General features: G+C 37.6%; 1 protein-coding gene across 1 annotated transcript in view; it reads left to right on the top strand.

Annotated features, from left to right (window-relative positions):
- Nucleotides 1-789: 789 nt before the first annotated feature.
- Nucleotides 790-20,029, top strand: part of HOOK3 (hook microtubule-tethering protein 3) — a gene marked incomplete at both ends in the record, with an annotated part of 34,098 nt that continues 14,858 nt past the window's right edge. Inside the window, 4 exons of the mRNA XM_009085025.1 lie at nt 790-862; nt 9,746-9,796; nt 12,843-12,975; nt 15,058-15,125. Coding sequence (XP_009083273.1) covers nt 790-862; nt 9,746-9,796; nt 12,843-12,975; nt 15,058-15,125 — 325 coding nt within the window. The remainder of the gene's footprint in view (nt 863-9,745; nt 9,797-12,842; nt 12,976-15,057; nt 15,126-20,029) is intronic.

Below are 20,029 nucleotides of genomic sequence, written 5' to 3' on the forward strand. Positions count from 1 at the left end.
TCCCCGACTCCAGAAACCTAGAGGTCGACCACAAGTCTCCCCTGATGCTTCTGCCAGAGGCTCCAGGTAGGGCCATTCTCCCCAGCTGCAGTGTAGAGCACATTTTTTACATCTTGTCCTGTTTGAACTGGCTCAAGGCCTATGTCATGAACTATTTCTCACTTAATCTGTTCGAAGGTTTGTCATTGTTCAGGGCCCCATTTGAAATCATTCTTCTGGGTCCCTTGGTAGAGTGGGTTGACAATCTGGCTGTAATTTGGAATGTACATCCTCCAAAATCCCAGAGCACCTAAAAAAGCTTGTGTTTCTTTCTTGTTGGTAGGTGGGGACATCGCTGTTATCCTACTAATAGCGTCCATTGGGATCTGACAGTGTCCATCTTGTCATTTTATTCCTAAAGACTGGATCTCTTGTGCTGGTCCCTTTACCTTACTTTCTTTTATGGCAAAACCAGCCTCCAGAAGGATTTGGATAATTTTCTTCCCTTTCTCAAAAACTTCCTCAGCTGTGTTGCCTCACACAATGATATTATCAATGTATTGTAGGTGTTCTGGAGCCTCACCCTGTTCCAGTGCTGTGTTTGGTAGATGAAATAATAGTGAAGTGTGTTCTCAGCAGTAAATATTCCAGTGATACTTTTTAACTCTTCTCACTTATACAAGACATCACATGTATTGTTCAACCTCAAGCTTTTTGATTAAAAGTTGAATAGCTGTAAGCAGCTGTAAGCAGTAGGGATCCATAATACATGGAAAAGTAATAATTTTTAATTATTTTTTTGTATTTCAGAGATCCAGTTTACTTTGATGAAAACTGGCTGAACAGAATCAAAACAGAAGTTGGAGATAATTGGAGGCTAAAGGTATTTGACTTACTTTGCTTGTATTTGCATCAGTATTTCAATTCTTAATACAATATTGTATCTAAATATCAGTGTATGTCTAGATTAAGACCTTGGTTTATAGTACAGCATTTTGAACTGTAGACGATTTTAATTACACTTACTTGTTGTTATGGAAAGACATTTTGAATTTGTAAGTAGGTTTCACTAATATAAAAGGAAAATATTGATTTTATGCATCAATTACCTCTCTTGTTTTTCAGATGTTGAATGAGAGATTTTTATTTTTAATGCATGGTGTGAATGTGAAGAAAGTAGCTTTAATAAAGGGTCTCTCAGAAGCAGCTGCATAAAAATAGGAGAATGATGAGCAAGATATTAAAAGAAAAATGGCAGTGTTGCTTCCTTTTACTTTGTCAGCTCTGCAGAACTACTGAGCTTTAGGGGAGGAAGTTGTGTTTTTTCTGTGTTTCTCCTGAGCATGGTTGTTAACCACAGTCTGTTTACTGGATCATTTGTATCTCTTGGTATTCTAGTACTTTCTCTTCAAACCTTAAGGCAATAAAATTTACAGTACTATGGCTGAGGAACATTCTGCTTTATAGAACCTGAAGAACATAGTTTCACATGCAGATGTTAGTGTAGTTTCTGACTAGTTTTGGTCAGGGAATGATCAATGCACCTTTCTAAATGTCCATTTTCTGCCTGACTAATTGGGGAACCAAAATACTTATGGTTTGACTCTTAGTTTGTTTCCTATAAAACAGTTTTGTTCCAGCCATGAAAACCTGTTCTGAGCATCTGGAGAATGGCTATGACTGTGAAATGAACTAGTATTTACAGGCTTGTCAGCATCACTTGCTGTGTGATGTTGGCAATTGAAAGGACACAGAGGGAGTGCTGCCTGAGACAAAGAAGGAGCACACTGCTGCTGTGTATGTTTTCACTTGGCCAGCGTGGTCCCTGCTGTCTGGCCAGCTGTGTGCAAGTCTGGAATGCTTTAGAATGTTGTGTCTACTAGGGCTGCCAGCAAAAATGTGGGTACGTTGATGAGGATATATTGACTGACTGGTGAATAAAAGAGATAATCCCTAAAAAAGCTTTAAAACTCTCTTTAGTTCTGCTGCATGTTGAGCAGTTAATTTAAATGAGCTTTTCAAGGAAGCATATAAAATAGCAAGTGAACACCTGGATACAAGGTTTTACTTTTCTCTAAAACATTTCTTTGGGTTTTTTTCTGAGGAATATTGAAGTCTTGGCTGTTAAGTTTGGAGAACAACATATTGAGAACTCTTTGTTATAATGGCATTTCAACAGGGCAGGAGCTTCAGTAACTTTCATATGGACCTTGAGAAATAAATGTGTTTATATCTCTCCCATCAATTTGGCAGATGCTAAGGCTTAGCAGGTGTGGAAAAAAAAAAATCTGAGCTACCTAGTAAATTCCTTATGTGACTGAGGTTGGAAAAACATCAGATCAAATTTTGGTTTCTTGCTGATGTTATTCCATCTTGTTATTCATGTATCCTTGTAAACAAGAGCTAAAGACTGATTACTTTTTTGTTTAAAAATTATGCACAATCCCTCTTTTTGTATAAAATTTTACATACCACCTCCCTTTACATGAAGAATACTAGAAGGCATAAGTGTGATACTTTAACTCCTGTTTTGTAACCAGGAAATTAATCCTAGACTTTGCCAACTGTTCTTTATATGTGAGTAAACATTATTAGTAGTCTAGTTTTTCAAATGTCTGTCAGCCAATCTGTCATTTATACTCTGGCATTTCTATTCATAGAATCATTTAGGTTGGAAAGGACCTTTAAGATCATTGAGTCCAACTGTTAACGCAGCACTGCCAGGTCCACTGCTAAACCATGTCCCTGAGTGCCATGTCTACACATGATTTAAGTACCTACAGGGATGGGAACTCCACCACTTCTCTGGGCGGCCTGTTCCAATACTTGAGAACCCTTAAGGTGCAGAAATGATTCCTAACATCCAATCTAGACTTCCCCTGGCACAACTTGAGACCATTTCTTCTCATCCTGTCATTTGTTAATTGGGAGAAGAGACTGACTCCCGACCTCACTACAACATCCTTTTAGACATGCGTTCATTACTAGATTTAAGATGCAGGCAGCATGCTTCCATGATTCTATAATACAGATTTCCCTTCGTGTTTTAAGAAGCGCCATGATAAATAATAATTGGATTATCTCACTGGCTCACAGGTTGTGTTAATGAGCTGAATTATGTTCTTGTTGCTAAACATGGTCCCTCTTCGCCTTTGATACCATATGGTATAATAGCAACCACCTGTACAAGCTCTCAGTATTATGAACCACCAGTCTAGTAGGTGAAATATGTAAAAAGAAAGAAAAATGTAACATGCAGGTAGTTATACTTTGTGGAACTTTGGTTAGGAGGGCCAGATACAGCCCTCCTAACCACTGTTTATAGAAGTACTCAGAAAGAAGTGATAGAATCATAGAATTGTTAATGTTGGAAAAGACCTTTAAGGTCATTGAGTCCAACTGTCAACCTAGCACCACCACCATGTTCACCATTAAACCACGTCCCCAGGTGCTATATCCACACATCTTTTGAACACTTTCAGGATGGAGACTCCACCACTTCCCTGGGCAGTCTGTTCCAATGCTCTACAACCCCATCTGTGAAAATTCTTTTCCTAGTATCAATGTAAAACTCCCCTGGCACAACTTGAGGCCATTTCCTCTTCTCCTGTTGACAGGTACAAGTGATGTGATTGTTAATTCTAAATTGTGTGATGTCCTGTGTGGCAAATAAATAATACGTGGCTCAGCTTTCATTGTTTTTTGTTTTTTTTTTGTTTAGCACTTCACTGTCTGGTGACTGCAGTAATGCAGTTGTTAAAAATAGTTTTCCTGTTGGTGTACCAGTTTAAAAGGAATGTATAAATTCACAGGCAGGTTTTTATATTCTTGGTTTCGGGGCAAGTTGCCAGACTTGAGAGATTGAGGAGTGCACAGGATAGAAAAAGGGAGGTGTTAAAACTCAGGGGACTTGCAAAGTAGGAATCATTCAGCAAACATTCTGGTTCTTACAGCTAACTGGATCTTCATCTGTGTTTAGTAGAGAAACACATTGTTACTTCTTCAGGGTTAAAATTTCTGTGGCATAGCATACATCATCGTACATAAGTTTGTTTTCCCTTGGGAAACTAAAAACCTTACTTTTTACTGCTGCCTTAACCATCATAAAATTGCAGTTAAAAAATGACAAAGACTTTATCTCTTTCGTGACATACAACTGAACACTTTAGTATAGTCAGAGTTTAAATTGTGTGCAACCTGGTATGTCATGCTGAAGAGGACAACATCTTGAGCATAAAACCTTTGTTGAAAATGGAAAACAGCATAGAAAATAATTCTGGTGCCAGAATTTTGCAGGAATTAAATTCCCTAATCAAGAAACAAGTTACTGGTTTGATACACACATGTCAGTTTTGGCAATTACAGCATAAGTCGTTGACTGTCTGAGGGATCGGATAAGACTGCCATTTTAATTTTTTTTACCCCTTCCATTCAGCGTGGGAAGCTTGGGAGGAAAAGGAAATACATTGTTCAGCTTGATTTCTGACTTTTTCTTCTGCACTATACACTTTGGCATTCAAACTACAGCATCAGTTTAAAGCGCAATTTTATTAATGTTTATAGGAGCAAGCTGTGTTTGTTCCATTACTGAATAGCACATTCAAACAGCAGGAGCCACTAGACTTTCTGCAGCCAGTACAGTTGAAATACTGTGTTTGGTACAGCATGGCAAAATGGAATAACCAATGAATGCTGTAATCTTATGTAAACAAACCTGATTTTTGAGATTGAATTTTGACTGCTTGCAGTAGTACAGTTATGCTTGCTCTAAGTTCTTGTACAGTACAAACTGATGTGACTGGTGGAGTAATGGAAGGTAGTTTTCAGTGTACCTTATAATTTTTCTACTGCTTTATTATTCTCTTGCAAGGGAAGGGAGCACTTACACATGAGCAGCCTGTTAGAGGGTTTTTATCTGATCGGGGTGGAAGCCTGTCATGTGAATGTTTTTTTTCTGCAAGCAAGAAGCAGAGATTATAGGAATATTGTAAGCCAGCATTCATTTCTGTCAAAAACCCAATTAGCAATTGATATATTTAATTATCTTTTGATATACCCTTAATTCCTAAGTCAACAACATCTCCAAATATAAGCTGAATGTGGGAATGCTCTCTATTTTCAGAGCCACATTTAATTTTTCTTTCCTATTCTTTAACTCAAGGAAGTATCTGTATATGTTCTTTTGGAGATTCTTTTTTTGGTTTGGTAGAAGGCAGTTTGAATGGGCATAATCCCCAAAGCTAATAGTGTAGTCCTTCTCTAGGTCCCATCTATAATCAGTGAAGAGACAGGCTCCTGCAGAATTCAGTTGAGATCAGAAACTTAATGTCTGTGTTGGGAAGGAAGCAAACAATGCATGCACATGCTCCCTCCTCTCCTTTGCACACCCACACACACCCTCACACCCACCCTCCCCTCACCCATCCCTTTTAAGTGCAGATGGGAAGAATGTACCTTAATGAGATATCTGAAGCTTACTAATTAAGGATTCTCTCACTACTTGCAATTGTGCCTTAGCAACACTTTCAGAGGTCATTCAGGATTTGAAATACACAAAGACCAGTCAGTTGTCACAGTCTTCAGCACAAGGAGGATTTCAGTCATACATGTGATACAAGAATAATGCAGAATTGGGGACTGGCTGTCATAATGTTAGGCAAATAATGAGGTTGGATAGCCTGAGCTGGCTTAAGGGCACTTTCTGCTGTCTGCTTCTTCAGACTGTCCCTTTGTTGCACGACTATATTCATAAAGAGCAATGTCCAGACAAACAAGCCTTACAGACCTGAGGTTGGAAACAGAAAGTAAATTGTAAATACATAAATAGAGGTTTCATTTGACAGGTGAGAAGAGAAGAAAAGAAAAATAGGAGGAAAGAAGAGCATACGTTGTTGTGTGGTGTTGCCAGGTCACATAATCTCTGCTTTCATTCCAGTCGTTTTATCAGGTTAATGCTGTGTAGTAAGTGTCAGTCTCACACTGAGCACTGTGCTAGGTGTGTAGTGCTGTACTATAGCCAGGATGGCTGTTAACTGAGAGGGTGATGATAATTTAACACAGAGAGCGCCCACACAGCTCTGCTGTGTATGTGAGTGAAGTTTAGGCATTCAGTGAAGGAATCATGACATGAAGGTTGCCTTTGTGGATGCATTACCTCAAAGCAGGTATCCTGTCCTTTGTAATAGGAGATTGAGGAAATAGAACAGGTGGAAAAAGAGATTGAAAATGGATAGCGATCTTTCTAGAAATACTTAATGGTCCACCTGTTGTGAGTTGCAACAGTTTGTGTGGTGGAACCAAGCATGTTTGGTACCTTATTTTATCCTAGTAGGTTTCATGTCTTTTCCAACAGAGGTATGGGCGCAGGGAATGGGTATTAAAGGGGTTGGGATGGTAGTGGTGTGCTTTGTATGGAAAAGGAGGAGGTCAGTTTGCTGGTGAAAGCAAATAGGCATCCCATGTGGTCATGGGCAGGTACCCAAGGGATGGTATAGTACTTTGTAGCTGTGATCAGTACGGGAAATTCTATCTTATTACCTTATTTTATCTTATTATCTTAAATTGCATAATTTAATGGTGTTTATTAACTACAGTTAGGTTTTCCCTATGTGCTTAAGAAAGAGAAAAATACTTTTGAACAATCACCACCTGCTGTGATTTGGAATTCTGATCTAATTGGTTGTCTTTAACACTTTCTTAGGCTGTTCATTTTTGTTCAGCTGTTTGAAGTCTTCCTTCCTTGTGCTATGACCTCATAAATATTACTGGAGGTACTGACTTGAATCTCAAACTACAAAACGTTTGTGGTATTTTCCCTATGATGATTCTTTCTCTGCCAGTGGCAGTAGAAGCATCTAAGTATGTTCACTCCAAATAAGTAAAAAAAAAAACCTTAAAAATTGAGAGCCCTCTGAGTAATACTGACTATCGTTGTTAAGTTTAAGCCAGTCTATAAAGAAGCTACTTTAGCCTTATAATTGTCTGATTGTGTGCCAGATACAAAGATGGTACAGTTAATTTTTGAATGAAAGTTACCCTAGTACTGTTGATGAACAGGGGAATAAAATAGGTGATAAAGACAAGATCTATTTTTCAGTTTGTTTGCTGTATTTTTTTCCTGAGGATGCTGCCCTGTATGCAAGTTTTCTTGACAGATTTCAATCAGTATTGATTTTGTTCCAGCGTCTCAACTCTAAGCTTTATGTAAGTTATGTGGAGGAAGATGGCTCTTTGTGTTTAAGGGATTTTAATTCAAAAATGCTTACAAGGTAGGGAGGAAAGAAGTGTTGTGTAAGGGGATACCTTCCATTTTGTTTCTCATATTTTTGGGATTATGTTCAAGTTCAAGGTTCTTCACAATGTTCTCATCGGTAAACTGGACTTAAATTCTGCAACATGGCCTTTGCATTTCTGTGGCTCTTTCAGCAGCGGACTCAGGTAAATTACAAATCAGAAAATTTTAAAGAATCAAGTTTGAAAATTACATTCCAATCAGTGCAGTATTCTATGTGGTGATTTGCCATGAAAATAAAATTACTTAGATTTCTTTAAATTCTTCAATCTGTTGCAGACTTTGGCTATGATTGTGCATTGCTTTTGAGTGGTGGTGGTGATTGCTTTAGGGCAGACAGCTAGGAGATAGTTGTGAGTCATACAGAAACATGCTGTGTTACGTGTAATGGTACAGAAGTATGTGCTTTGAGGTAGAAGGTGTAAAGTAATTATTACGCTGTTACGGGATGGACAGTAAATGTTGTTATGGACTTGATGTAATGTAGCATCTCCAGTTCTCATTCTACATTGTTAGGGTATTTGATGTATCACTTTTCAAGTCCAAGTAAATTTTTGTTTCTTGTATGACTTAAAAGTCAGTGATTATGAAGACAATCAGAATATTCTTGTATCTTAATAAGGTGTCAACTTCTGGCACTTGTTTCCAAAAGGGAGTGGATTAATATGAGTAAGGTAATAATTGATCATTATTGCTTTGGATTTCATGATGAAAATCTTGTAGTGTGTGTGTGTAGCCTGTTCCTTTCTTAAGTTTTTCTTAAAGATGGGACTGGATTTTGCTTTCAGCACCTCATTTTGTTTGTTGACTGTGTTTGAAGTGTTGAGTTTGTCTCTGGATTCATGTTTCCTAACAGCACTTCATCAGATTGTTTGAAAGGTAAATGACTCCTGTCAGTACATAGGATCTCGTAACTGTATTTTTGGAATGTGGTTGAGAATGTTATTGTGGACTTTAAAGGCAGTTGGAACTTGAGAGTTTTTGCTCTCCCTTTGTTATAGTTCCACAGTTTGCCACTGTGGCTACTGTGATCAGCAACAGAATTTCATGAATCCTAATTGAATTTGTGAATCATAATTCAACCACTTTCAGTCTTTGCAGATCCTGTTTAGACTTCATAGAGTCGTAGAACCATTTAGGTTGAAAAAGACCCTTAAGATCATAGAATCCAACAGTAAACCTAGTACTGCAAAGTCCACCAATAAACCATGTCCCAGTGTGCCACCTCTACACTTTTCTTACACAGTGTTTTGCACATTCCATGGGTGGTGGCTCGGTCACTTCCATGAGCATCCTATTTCAGTGTTTGATTTTTGGTGGGCAAATGTTTTGTATTATCCAGTCTGAACTTCCCCTAGCTCAACTTCGGGCTATTGCCTCTTGTCCTGTCTCTTGTTACTTGAGAGAAGAGACCGACCCTCACCTGGCTACAATCTCCTTTCAGGCAGTTGTAGAAAGTGTTAAGGTCCTCCCTGTGCTTCCTTTACTCCAGGATAAACACCCCCAGCACCCTCAGCTGCTTATTTGTCCCAGGAAACAGTGCACTGCTACTATTATCTAAATTCTTTGCTTAAATATTTGGACATTAACTGGTGGTAATCTGTAGCTGTTACTTTGGGCAAAGATTCTCTTTTGTTTCTGTAAATATCACCATTGAGACCCAGTGGGCATTTATATAATTTTAAACACACTCTTTGTTCAGAGCCTTGATGCAAATGGATTTTTGCTGGAAAGGGAGCAATACTCAGTACTAGAGAGATGTGACATAGATTCTGTACAGCAGAAGACACTTAACTGGTGCCATTGGTTATGCAAGTGAACAGAAGCTACCTTTGTATAGCAGTGAAGTCATCACTGAGAAATGTGAATTTTGCCTTGATGCTGTAACACAGACATTCAATTGTAAGAACAGGGAGGGGGGCAGGATCGGGTAGGGAAGAGAACGACAAAAAATGGAAGAACTAAGAGGAATAATTAATGAGAATGATAACAAATTAAGCTTACATAGGTTGGGAATAAAGGAGGATATTGAGCAGTAGCTGGTTTTGGTTTGGAGGAAGAGGTTTCTCTTTGCTGGAAGCAGATTACTAGGGTAGTTTCTGGGAAGAAAGGAGGAAAACAGTGTTTCAGCTTCTGCATGCAAAGATTATCCTAAGATAAATGAATACCTTCAAGAAAGATTGGTGCTTTTGGATCTGATCTAAAGCCTATCCAAGATGATGCGATGTTTTTCACAAATTTAAATGAGTTCTGTCAATTGATAAAGATTTGTGATCACGTCTGGAAGTCTGATCATAAGGGACTATTGCATAACTCTCATGATTCTGAATATAATTGCTCAAACAGAAAGTCATTGGGCATGTAGATGTAATTGTGTGCTTCTTTTGAGTGATTCTCCTGTGATTGCCTTCTTTACTATATTTTTCTGTAATTTGTTCCCTATATTTATTGTATTTCCGTCTTCTTGTCAAATAGGTGAGCAACTTGAAGAAAATTTTGAAAGGAATATTGGATTACAATCATGAGGTAAGAACCATTTTAAGTAATCTACATCTGCATGCCTTTCTAGTTACATGTTTTAGTTAACCTGTTGAAGGTAAATTGCATTCCACTGGTTAAGTTCTGACGTTTTCTTGCAAATTATTTGACATACTTAGTGTTTTATGGCCTATTCCATAGTCTTAGCCTTCCCTATGCCTTCTTACCTGCTGTATTGAATATTCAGAGGCTCCAGAGATGCCTGATGTGCAATTTCTGTCATACAAACAGTAGGTGGCTTTGCTGACTGTGTTCTGATGATGGACTTTAACAATACCTTTGTTTGATCATATTTATCCCCTCCTCCTCTGCAACTAAAGTCTGCCTTTTTCTTTATTTTTCCCTTGGGAGAGTAAAGAACATTTAGATTTTAAATTGAATTTTTGAAAGCTGAGATACTGGAGTCAGCCCTTGGCATTCTCTCTTATTCTGAGCAAACCTAGAAATGAGTCACTTCGGAGGAGACAGAACGCAGTATATTTTTGAAGTGGTGAATCTTCAGCTGAACTATGCTTTCAGTTTCATTCATGTTTTTTGAGTCAAATTGATCTGTTCTGGCCATAGCACAAAATTTATCATATGTATGTTCAGGATACCGCTTGTCTCAAAATACTAGCTTTTCATAAATAGTTCAGAGATTAAGTTACTTGTTAATAAACTGAAGTCTTTCTTTCAGAAAGGAAAAGTTGGACTTATGAACTCATATTCAGTAAATGGTCAGGCATCCATGTTGAAATCAATGTTGGAAATTAATGGTTAAGCAAGCTGGTCATAACTGAAGATTCTAGAAAGAAACAAGTTGGTTTTTTGTTACAGAAAATTAAAACAAATGATGCCAGCTTCTTTTTGGCTGGTTACTATGTATAATGATTAAGTCTCTGGTGTGAAAACTTCACTAGTAGGCAAGTTCTGAGCTGTTTCAAGCTGATTCAGTTCTACAAAGGTAATGCACATTTATAAATCTGACAGGATTTTGATTTAGTTTCTATTCTTTTCTGCTGAGGCAGTGCTGGTGGTGATAATGGAGATGATCTGGATTCTACTATGAATCCTGGTTATGTTTTCCTCAGCCTGATTCCCTCTCCTAGCAGTTATGTTCTACTAAGACATAGATGTGAATGTATGTGGATTTTACCTGACGTAGCTAAAAGCCTTTGAAAAACGTATATGTTAATGTTGTTCATCCTTACAAATCCGTGTCACATTCAGGAGTACAGTCCTTCAATAGCTATTCTGCATTGCTGTCTTTGTCAATTATAGTATGGAAGAACAAGAAACCAAAGCTAACTATTTATAGCTTGCATGATTTGTTATGCCCCAGTAATGTTGCTGCAAAACTCTGCTGCTCTGGAATTGACAAATATTTTTTTTATAAAGGTTTTTTTTTGGGGGGGGGCGGTTTTGAACAAGAGTTAAATGTTCTTTTTCATCTCAAGGTAGTTATAGCAGGGTCTGTCGTTCATTTTAATATTTCTTTCAGGTTGTTTGGTGGCTTCTTTAAATTTAATTTCTTGTTCTGTTTATTTTGGAATCCTCTTTTTACACCTTCACATCCATGGCTTCTTCATAGTGCCTGCTGGAGTTCCTCTTCCCTTCAGCTTTCCTCAGCAGCACTTTATTGTCAGTAACTGTGAAGCCATTATAGCACTATTAACTTAAATCCAGCATTATATTTGAAAGAAATTCAGGAACTTAGGATCAGTATATAAATTACATCTCCGATTAGCATGATTCAAAGAATATTGAATTTTACTGTGCTATCGCAGTCTGCACGCAATGGTGAAGTTTTCTGTTGTGCTTGATGCCTTCACAGAATTCTTATTTTCTCACTAGAATGACCTAAAGGAAGTGTCCTCCAACAAGAGTAAATCTGTACCCTTTCAAGCAGGCAGAGATTTTTAGTAGTGTTGAAGATAATTTTTTGAGAAAACTTAAAAAAATACAGTCCACAACACAAAAAACACAATACATAAGGCGAACAAACTCAACCAGAACAATTCCACAAAGCACAACCCTAGTACACTTTTGAATGGCTTGATTTCTTTGCATTCTTGACATACACCTTACATGTTTTTTAGAAATACCTTTATCTGATTTCTGGTTTTCTTGAATATTGCACAAAAAGGACATGAGCAAACAAATGACTGATCCCCTCTGTAGTCATCATTTCCTTATTGCACCCTGGTTAAGAAGTTGGTTTCTTTATATCTGCAATTAATGTGTCAGAGATGTGTTAAATTCCAAATTTCGTATTCATATTTTCAACCCTTTGTTCAATAAAGACCAATTTAGCAGAATTGTTTAATTTCTTCTAGTGACAATCATTAAGTAGATCCTTAATGATAAATCAGATAACACTAATTGTGAGTCACATGGGCTTTTGTTTTGTGGGATTTTGTCTTTCTTTCTGTGTGTGGGCTGTTAAATTACATATCATTGTACTGCTACCTCAGATTCTGTTCCATGGAACTAGCTTTTTTAGCTCTGAGGCTTGCCAAATATCCTCAAATTTGCTAAAAGTGTGAGGCCTAGTGAGCTAACTTTTTTACTGTCTTGTATTTGTCATGTGTCAGTGTTAGACCTATATATTGTATAGGTGAAATAGTTATTTTTTTGGCTTTCTAGTAGTAAGATGTGAGATTTGTATATAATACTTTATGTTACACAATGTGTTTGTAGGTGTTGGATTTTTTTAATGGAAGACTTTAAAAGAAAAGTCATTATCCATGTGGTGGTCTGCTTTTGTTACCTTTCTCAGCTGAAGAAAAATACCTTCTTGTGAGTTGAGAGAGTCATGTTTGTCTGCTCCCAAATACTATTTGTATGAAACAGTATGATTTAACATTTGGATGTTAGGTGTTAGGCAATTTGTTTTAAAGGTTTGGGGGGGGTTTGCTTGTTTTAAAGATGGATTTAATATGTTAAAGTAAGAGTGAATTGCTCTTGTCGATTCTGAATCATCACTGTATTTTGAAGTGCATGCAGATGTGTATGTGCGGTGATACAGACATGTCTGTACTGGGTCTTTATGCAGATTCTGGGGCAAGAGATAGATGACTTCACCCTTCCTGATGTTAACCTGATTGGAGAACATGCTGATGCTGCAGAGCTTGGGAGAATGCTTCAGCTTATCTTGGGATGTGCTGTCAATTGTGAACAGAAGCAAGGTAATAAACATGTTTTCTCATTTGTTATGTAACTCCTTAGGGGGAAAAATTGTATTTTTGAGGTTGCTGTCAGAGACATATGTTTGGGCTTTTTTGATGATGACATTGCTTTGTTCTACAGATAGTAACTGTTGTTTTATTATAAATTTCAGTAGTTTTAGGGACTCATCTGTGGAATTGATTTTGCTTCCAGCATACATGTTTTCAATTTTGCTTTGCTGAGCTAAAAAATCACTCTAGAAAGGAAAATTCTTAGGCTCACCTTGTAACAATTTATGAGTTAGATGAGGATAGTTAAGAATGGAAAAATGCAGTTGTTGGATTATTCTGTGTGACTACAGATTTTAGGAATGCATTCTGGTCATCTTACTACATGGTCAAAAACCATCAGTATGACTGGTGTTTAGTCTGAAAAAGATATGTTTGATATGATCTGGGATATTGTAATTTCTGGGGGTTGGCATGGGGTTGGCAAATAGGAAAAAGTAATGCTGGCAACCATGCCCTTCTGGACAGCAGCTGAAGACAAAGCATAGTACCCTAAGGACTTTCAAAATGTCACTAAAGACTTCTGCCAGGTGATTGAATCCCACTTCAGCAGCCTCTGAAAAGGCCTCTCTTGACCCCCATGGCACTAACTGTCGTTCTGACCTGCACAGGTACAATAGGGACCCATTCATTTTTCTTGAAGATGCTGCAGAGGATGTGATGAACAACAGAGATGTTTGTTAAAGCATGCCATGCTGCATCTCATGTTCTAAACTTGCCTTGTGTGCTGGCACTCAGTTGTTACGCAGTTGCCTTAAATTTCACGTAAGACAGATTAAGGTAACAAAGCAGCTGCAAACATTTATGCTAAGCACTTAAAACAGGAAACAATTCTAAACACTTAAAATGAGAAACACAGGCCTGTGTATATGATACACGTGTGGATAAATAAGAGTGTTTAGTGTACTTACATTAAAGTTACATCAATTATATCTCTCTTTCTGATTTAGCTCATTTTGGTTTCAGACCTTTTGTCTTCCTCTAGCATGTTGCATCTTAGCTTTTATAACTAGTTTTCCCTTTCCAGTTTTCTCAAGTGACTAAATCACTTTAGTTTCTCCTTCTGAAATTACTTTTAGTCTCTTAATCAGGAGATGGTCTGGCTATTCTGTTAATTAAAATAGAGGTAATGTTCTTCCATGATTACATAAATAACACTGGTTTGCTAAGCCTCCTGTCCTCTCTTATGTAAATTTATATTCCTTCCTTTTGGTGACTGTTTGCATTCTCAAGTGGGAAGCATGTCTTGTGTCTGCTTTACTCTTTCAGGCTGGACATTAGAAATGTATATCTGAACTATCAAAACAGTCTACTTCTATGTTGGCATGAGCTAATGAACCACTTCCAGGTGGCTTTTTGCTAGCATCCTTCCCTTGAGCACATCGTTAAAGGAATACAGGTCACATGTAAAGGAGATCATATCTGACTGGAAAGCATATGATTCTGGGCAAGTCATTAGCTCCTTGACTTAGTCTAAATGTCAGAATTTGTCCTTCTGACTGCTGTATCATCTTCAAAGGTACCTGTTGTTTACCTCACATCTACATATAGGCAAGGAATGAAAAAGTAGAGGGGATTTATTTGTGATACAGCACAGAAACAAGAACAGAAACCAAGAGTGGATATGAAAATGCTTTGAAATGAGGATGCTGAAGGAAGGCAGGACATTGTTATTAATACTCATGGAAAAGGACAATCTGTGCATGGATTGTGTACTTGAAGAGCCTGAATAGCTTGGGAACAAAGTGAGAAAAGAAGTAAAATTAGTTATTTCAGAAGTGTGAGATGCCAGAAGGAAAAAAAAAAGGTAATCATGTTCTTTTTTTCATTGTTGTGGAGTCCACATAAACCTGTATTTATGTCTGAACAGAGTTCTGATAAAGTCCTGTGAAGTTTGTTGGGGTGGGACTTGACTGATGATTATGCATTTCAGTGTCATCCACCTAGTCATTTTGTAGGAAGGACCCAGCTTCTGATCTGATGTTCAGTTATTTGAGTTTCAGCAATGACATTTCAGAATGTTTTTATTTTCAGAGTACATCCAGACCATAATGATGATGGAAGAATCAGTTCAGCATGTTGTCATGACAGCCATTCAGGAGGTATGCTGAGATGCCTACTGTGTGTAAAAGTTCAACCTTTCAGCATTATACAAAAGTATGCTTTTTCCCACCTTGGAAAAACTTGGAAGTAAAGAAAATAAGGGGCATAGATTTTGCCTTTTTACAGTGAAAAATATCTTATTTTCCTTAGAAAATCTTGTTTTATGTTAAGGAACTCTGGTTGAATGTCCCACTTTTCTTTAAATCTAGAAGACTGAAACTTCTAGATATTTTTGATACTGGGTTCCCTTTCCTTTACCTTTCCCACCCTGTGACTCCCAAAGTGCACTAGACAGATTTTATGTGGATAACCAAATAGGCTAGAATTTTTTAAAAAAATTTGTACTGTGAAATTGTAAAACTCTATTAATTGTGAAAATATTTTTTAAAAATTCAGATGATAAGTGAAAAGAAAGAGAATTGGATAGCAGAGTATTTTTGTCAGCAGTAGTGTTACGAATAGGCTAATGATATACAATATGAATATATATGAATAATATAGTGGGCTGATGTGTTTTTACAAATTAGTGAGCATACTGCATTGCATTTTGTAAAAGTGCTGTTCTGTGGTAAATTTAAACTACAGTGTTAGCCACTATAGCCCTGAAGAACCCATGTGACTTCTTAGGAGCCCCAAGTGCCCCCCAGTGAGTGAAATGCCTATCAGTCCTCATAGATGGAGGTTTACTGCAGGGCGGGTCAACGAGGAAAGCAGGAAACCACTAGTAATCCCATTTCTTCCCAACCTGAGCAAGAGAAACAAAATTCCCACACTGAGCTCTACAGCAGTTTCATTTCTCTGTAATGTCTGAATAGAGAAGGAGATGTCAGTACACCTGCAGGACCCTGTACCCTGTTGTCGCTTCAACCAGTGCTGTATCTGTCTGTAACATTGCAGAGAGGACTTTTGAAATAAGCATCGAAAGAATCGCTATGCTGAATCATTTTCCACTACCAAGCACCAGTTTGCAGGAGTTTTGGGATATTTTACTTTTGCATTTTTTGTAATTGTAATACAGTGTTTGCGTGGATTTTTTCTAATGCTTTCTATTAAACCCAGATTTCATCATCACTGTTTTCTGAACAGTCTTATAACAGAAAACCTTCCTCTATCCTTCCTCTTGCTGTTGAAAATATCTTACTTGATTTTTGTAAAGGTCTCCTTCATTTGATAAAATAGCCAAACTTGAAGCAGCCCAGAATTTTCAGCAGTTGATGAGTAAACTTTGAACTTGTTTAGTGTTTGTGACCTTTCTCCAAGATGGAGAAATCACAGGGTAAGAGTTTGTTCTTCTGGAACAGATTTGCGAAACTCGGTGTATCAAAAAGCTTACTATTCAGGTACTGACACAGATCTGAGGGATTTTAATGCTACTTTCCAAGCTGCTTAGAAGTCCAAGGCATTTCAGGACCAAGTGAGGAGAATCTCAGGTGCTTAATGCAGAGGTAGGCGAGAGTGTGTCTCACACTTCGATACACTTTGAGACCACCACCTCTCTCTATTATTTTTCAATGGGCTTGAACTCTGGAGGGTCCCAGTCAACTGGAAGCTGACAAAGATTGTTCCAGTTTTCAAGAGGAGAAAGTAGTAAGACCCTGACAGTTACAGGTCTGTCTCACTTCAGTGCCTGGCAAAATTATGAAGGTTATTCTTGGAGTTAGGTCATAGCCAGCATGGGTTCACACAGTAGAAGTCTGTGGAGGAGGGAAACTTCATTGGGTTTAAGGAGGATTTTCTGTTTCTTGGACTAAAAGCAGCTTTCAGAATTCAAGTGACTTGGAATAAGCAGTATGTAGGAGATACCAAAATAAGGTGCCTGGGAAAGTAGCTATATGTGCATATTAGAAAAGTTGGTATGTCACCTAATCCAAACATTTCAAAGCGTTTGACATTGCAGGTACTGTTTCTTCACAATTAGATATGTCAGAAGACCTCTGTAAGCATTACTGATGCATTATGTAATTCATTTTTCTGTTTCAGCTGAGCACATACAAATTTTTTTAATACTTCTTTGGTTTTCCTAACTCATCTTACTCATGAAAATATTTCACGAGGCACGGTAGACCAAGCCTCTACCGCATTTTCTCTGTTTTTTGCATGCGGAAGCTGATGTTTCTGTGGAAGAAGCAGCGTTTTATGTTCTAAATTTTATTTGGTTATTTCATTCTCTTAGTAACTCATGGCTATTTTGCATTTCCTTTGTCATTTAAATGTTTTAAAAAATAATAATAGTAAAATGTGCTTTGTGCTCCATAAAGGTTTTAAAAATTGCACAATGCTTTTCTGTTATTTTTTCAGTGTAGTCAGATTGATCCAGTGTGTTGCCACCACCTAGATTCTGATAATCTGCAGATGTATCTGTTGAAATGCAGGCTGTGCACATGATAGAGTGTTTAGTATATTAATGTGGATAATAGTACAGTTAGTTTGAATTTCATAATTTTCAGGTTTTTTAAAAGGCCAGAAATCTTTTCTAACAGAAATTCTTTTGGCCATTATTTTTGGGTTTCTTCCATTTCCTTTCCTTGACATCCTTTGGAAATTCAGCTCTCATTACCCCCAGATCTTTTCTTTGATCAGCCAAGTTAATGATTGATGATGGTGGTAGGTGAGGCAAACAATTTGTTTGCCTTTGCTGTTTAGAACATCTCTAAACTTGATCACTTAGCAGATGACTGTGCAGGTTAAGTTGACAGTCAGAATAGTACTAGAGGTAGTGTCAAAATCTGTCTGGGGGGCATAGGAGAAGGTTGTTAATGTCTGTGTTAATACCAACTGTGTAACCCACACCAAACAGTGGAAGTTTTTTTCCCTTCTGTATGTTGTCTTGACTGTTTAAAGGTTTATCTTGTCTGAAGTAAAATTGGGTTGTGAATAGAATGTATGATAGAAATGAATGATGGAAAAGTATTTTGTTTGGTCTGTCAACAGACAGACTGGAGGGTAGACTGGATATCAGCTGGAGGAAGAAGGAAGTCCAGCTACTTGAAAGTCATACATAACTTGACGCTTGAAACGCAAACAAACAAGATGTTTGTAAACAGAAAAAGAACTTGAGTACAGAAGCTGCATTTTGTCGGTGTTTTGTGGGCACTTAAGTGAGCTTGTGTAATATTATCAACTGTAGAAGATGCATTTCAGATAGAGCAAATGTTTTGGATTGTTAAATACATCAATAGTGCCGCTGCATTTGTAAAATCGCATGTAGGGGAAAAAAGGCTGTCGTGAGTCAGGTTATTTATGCATGCAGATTTTTTGATAGTTTTACCTCTTCCCTAATCTTTATATATCCATGACAACACAACTTGTTCACATTTCACAAAGACAACAGTTAAAAAGTGAAGCTTTTAATAATATAGGATTAGCAAATCTACAGGTATTATGTAAGATACCATACTAAAGCTTTGAGCATGAAGAAGTATAGGTGTAAAGGATTAAAAGGGAGTGACAGCTGCTTCTCATTAAACTACTCAAATAATTAAAAGAATTATCATCTTATCCAGGTTATTGTACCTTATAAATCCAGGCTCATCTCTGTATGCAAAATAAACCAGAGAAATATGAAGGCAGTAAATGCTGGTTGCTAGTTTATTTCACTGTGGGAAGCTCTAAACAGGATTTTCGTTCTCCTGTAGAGGCCTAAATAAATTGCTTGATCTTGCAGGCACTTTTTTGTGCTTTCCGTTTTATAATCTATGTACATCATCCTCCCTTAAAGTTACATGTGAAAATAGGTGATATACTGTATTTAATCTAAATTGTGAGTTTGGAACTGAAAACCAGTTCCAGTGCTGCAAACATGTGGAGGTGGACCTCTATTCCCGCCAGTAGTTTGCTCCTGAAAAAAGAAAACTAACAGCTGTGAAGGGAAAGTGAGAAGGCTACTTCCTTCTACTTTTTATGCCCTTGACTCAGCAAATTCAAATACAAATGAAATAAAATCTGCTACTCTAAACTCAGAAGTGTTAGCATTGGCCCATTCCTCTCTGGACCACATGTTCTAATATTGCACTTGCTGGTTGCATGTGAAGCACTGAAACTACAGCAGTATTGCATGGATTTTTTTTCTGAATGTGAGCTTTTAAATAAAGGAGGTATAAGGTAGAAGTAAGGAAATTTGCTTTGAAAATTATTAACAACCTACTAATATTATCATGTTAGTAATAAATAATGCAGAAAGAGCTAATGTGCAGTTGAACAGGTGACTGATTACATGACCATTTTGGAGCTCTAAATTTCAGTAACAAAGTGAGTGACCAGAAACAAAGTGAGGAATAGGGGAATCTAGACGAGTCTCTCACCTTCTATTTTTTCTGGTGGATGAAGGTGTAGTGTGTGCGTTTTGGGCTGACATATGTATTTGTATGGAATACTAAAACACAGCACTCAATAAAACTTTTCTTGAAATTTTCAGAAAATCTGACTAGAGAGAGAGAAGTTTGGATAGGTGGGTGGAGTTGTGCTCTATTAGCGGTGCCGTGTACAGTGAAGTGTTTGCTGTAAAGCAGGGAGAAACTGTGTGAAGGCAATTCAGAAGCAGAGCACAGTCAAGACCCATTTTCTTGCATGTACCATTGTCCTTTACAGTGTGCAGGGAGATATGTAGGGGAAAGATGGAAGCATTCCTTTGCCCTGATAACTCTACCTTTTCATCCCACTTCTTAACTTCAGTTTATTGTTAACTGATGATCAGAAGTTGGATTCCTGTGTTACTGGTGAGTTACCTGGCAGTCTTGTTCCTGTTCTTTCTCTGTGCTACTGGACACAGAACAGCCCCTTGGATTTCATCTTCAGCATTCCCACCGTATCACAGGCTATCAGACTGCAAGATGCTTCCTGTTGCACTGAGTCAGTCATCTGCACGTGTGTCTATAGCTATTGCCCTCAGTGCCTCATGCACACT

The sequence above is a fragment of the Acanthisitta chloris genome, unplaced genomic scaffold (genome assembly GCF_000695815.1).
Source record: "Acanthisitta chloris isolate BGI_N310 unplaced genomic scaffold, ASM69581v1 scaffold32401, whole genome shotgun sequence".
Classification (NCBI taxonomy): domain Eukaryota; kingdom Metazoa; phylum Chordata; class Aves; order Passeriformes; family Acanthisittidae; genus Acanthisitta; species Acanthisitta chloris.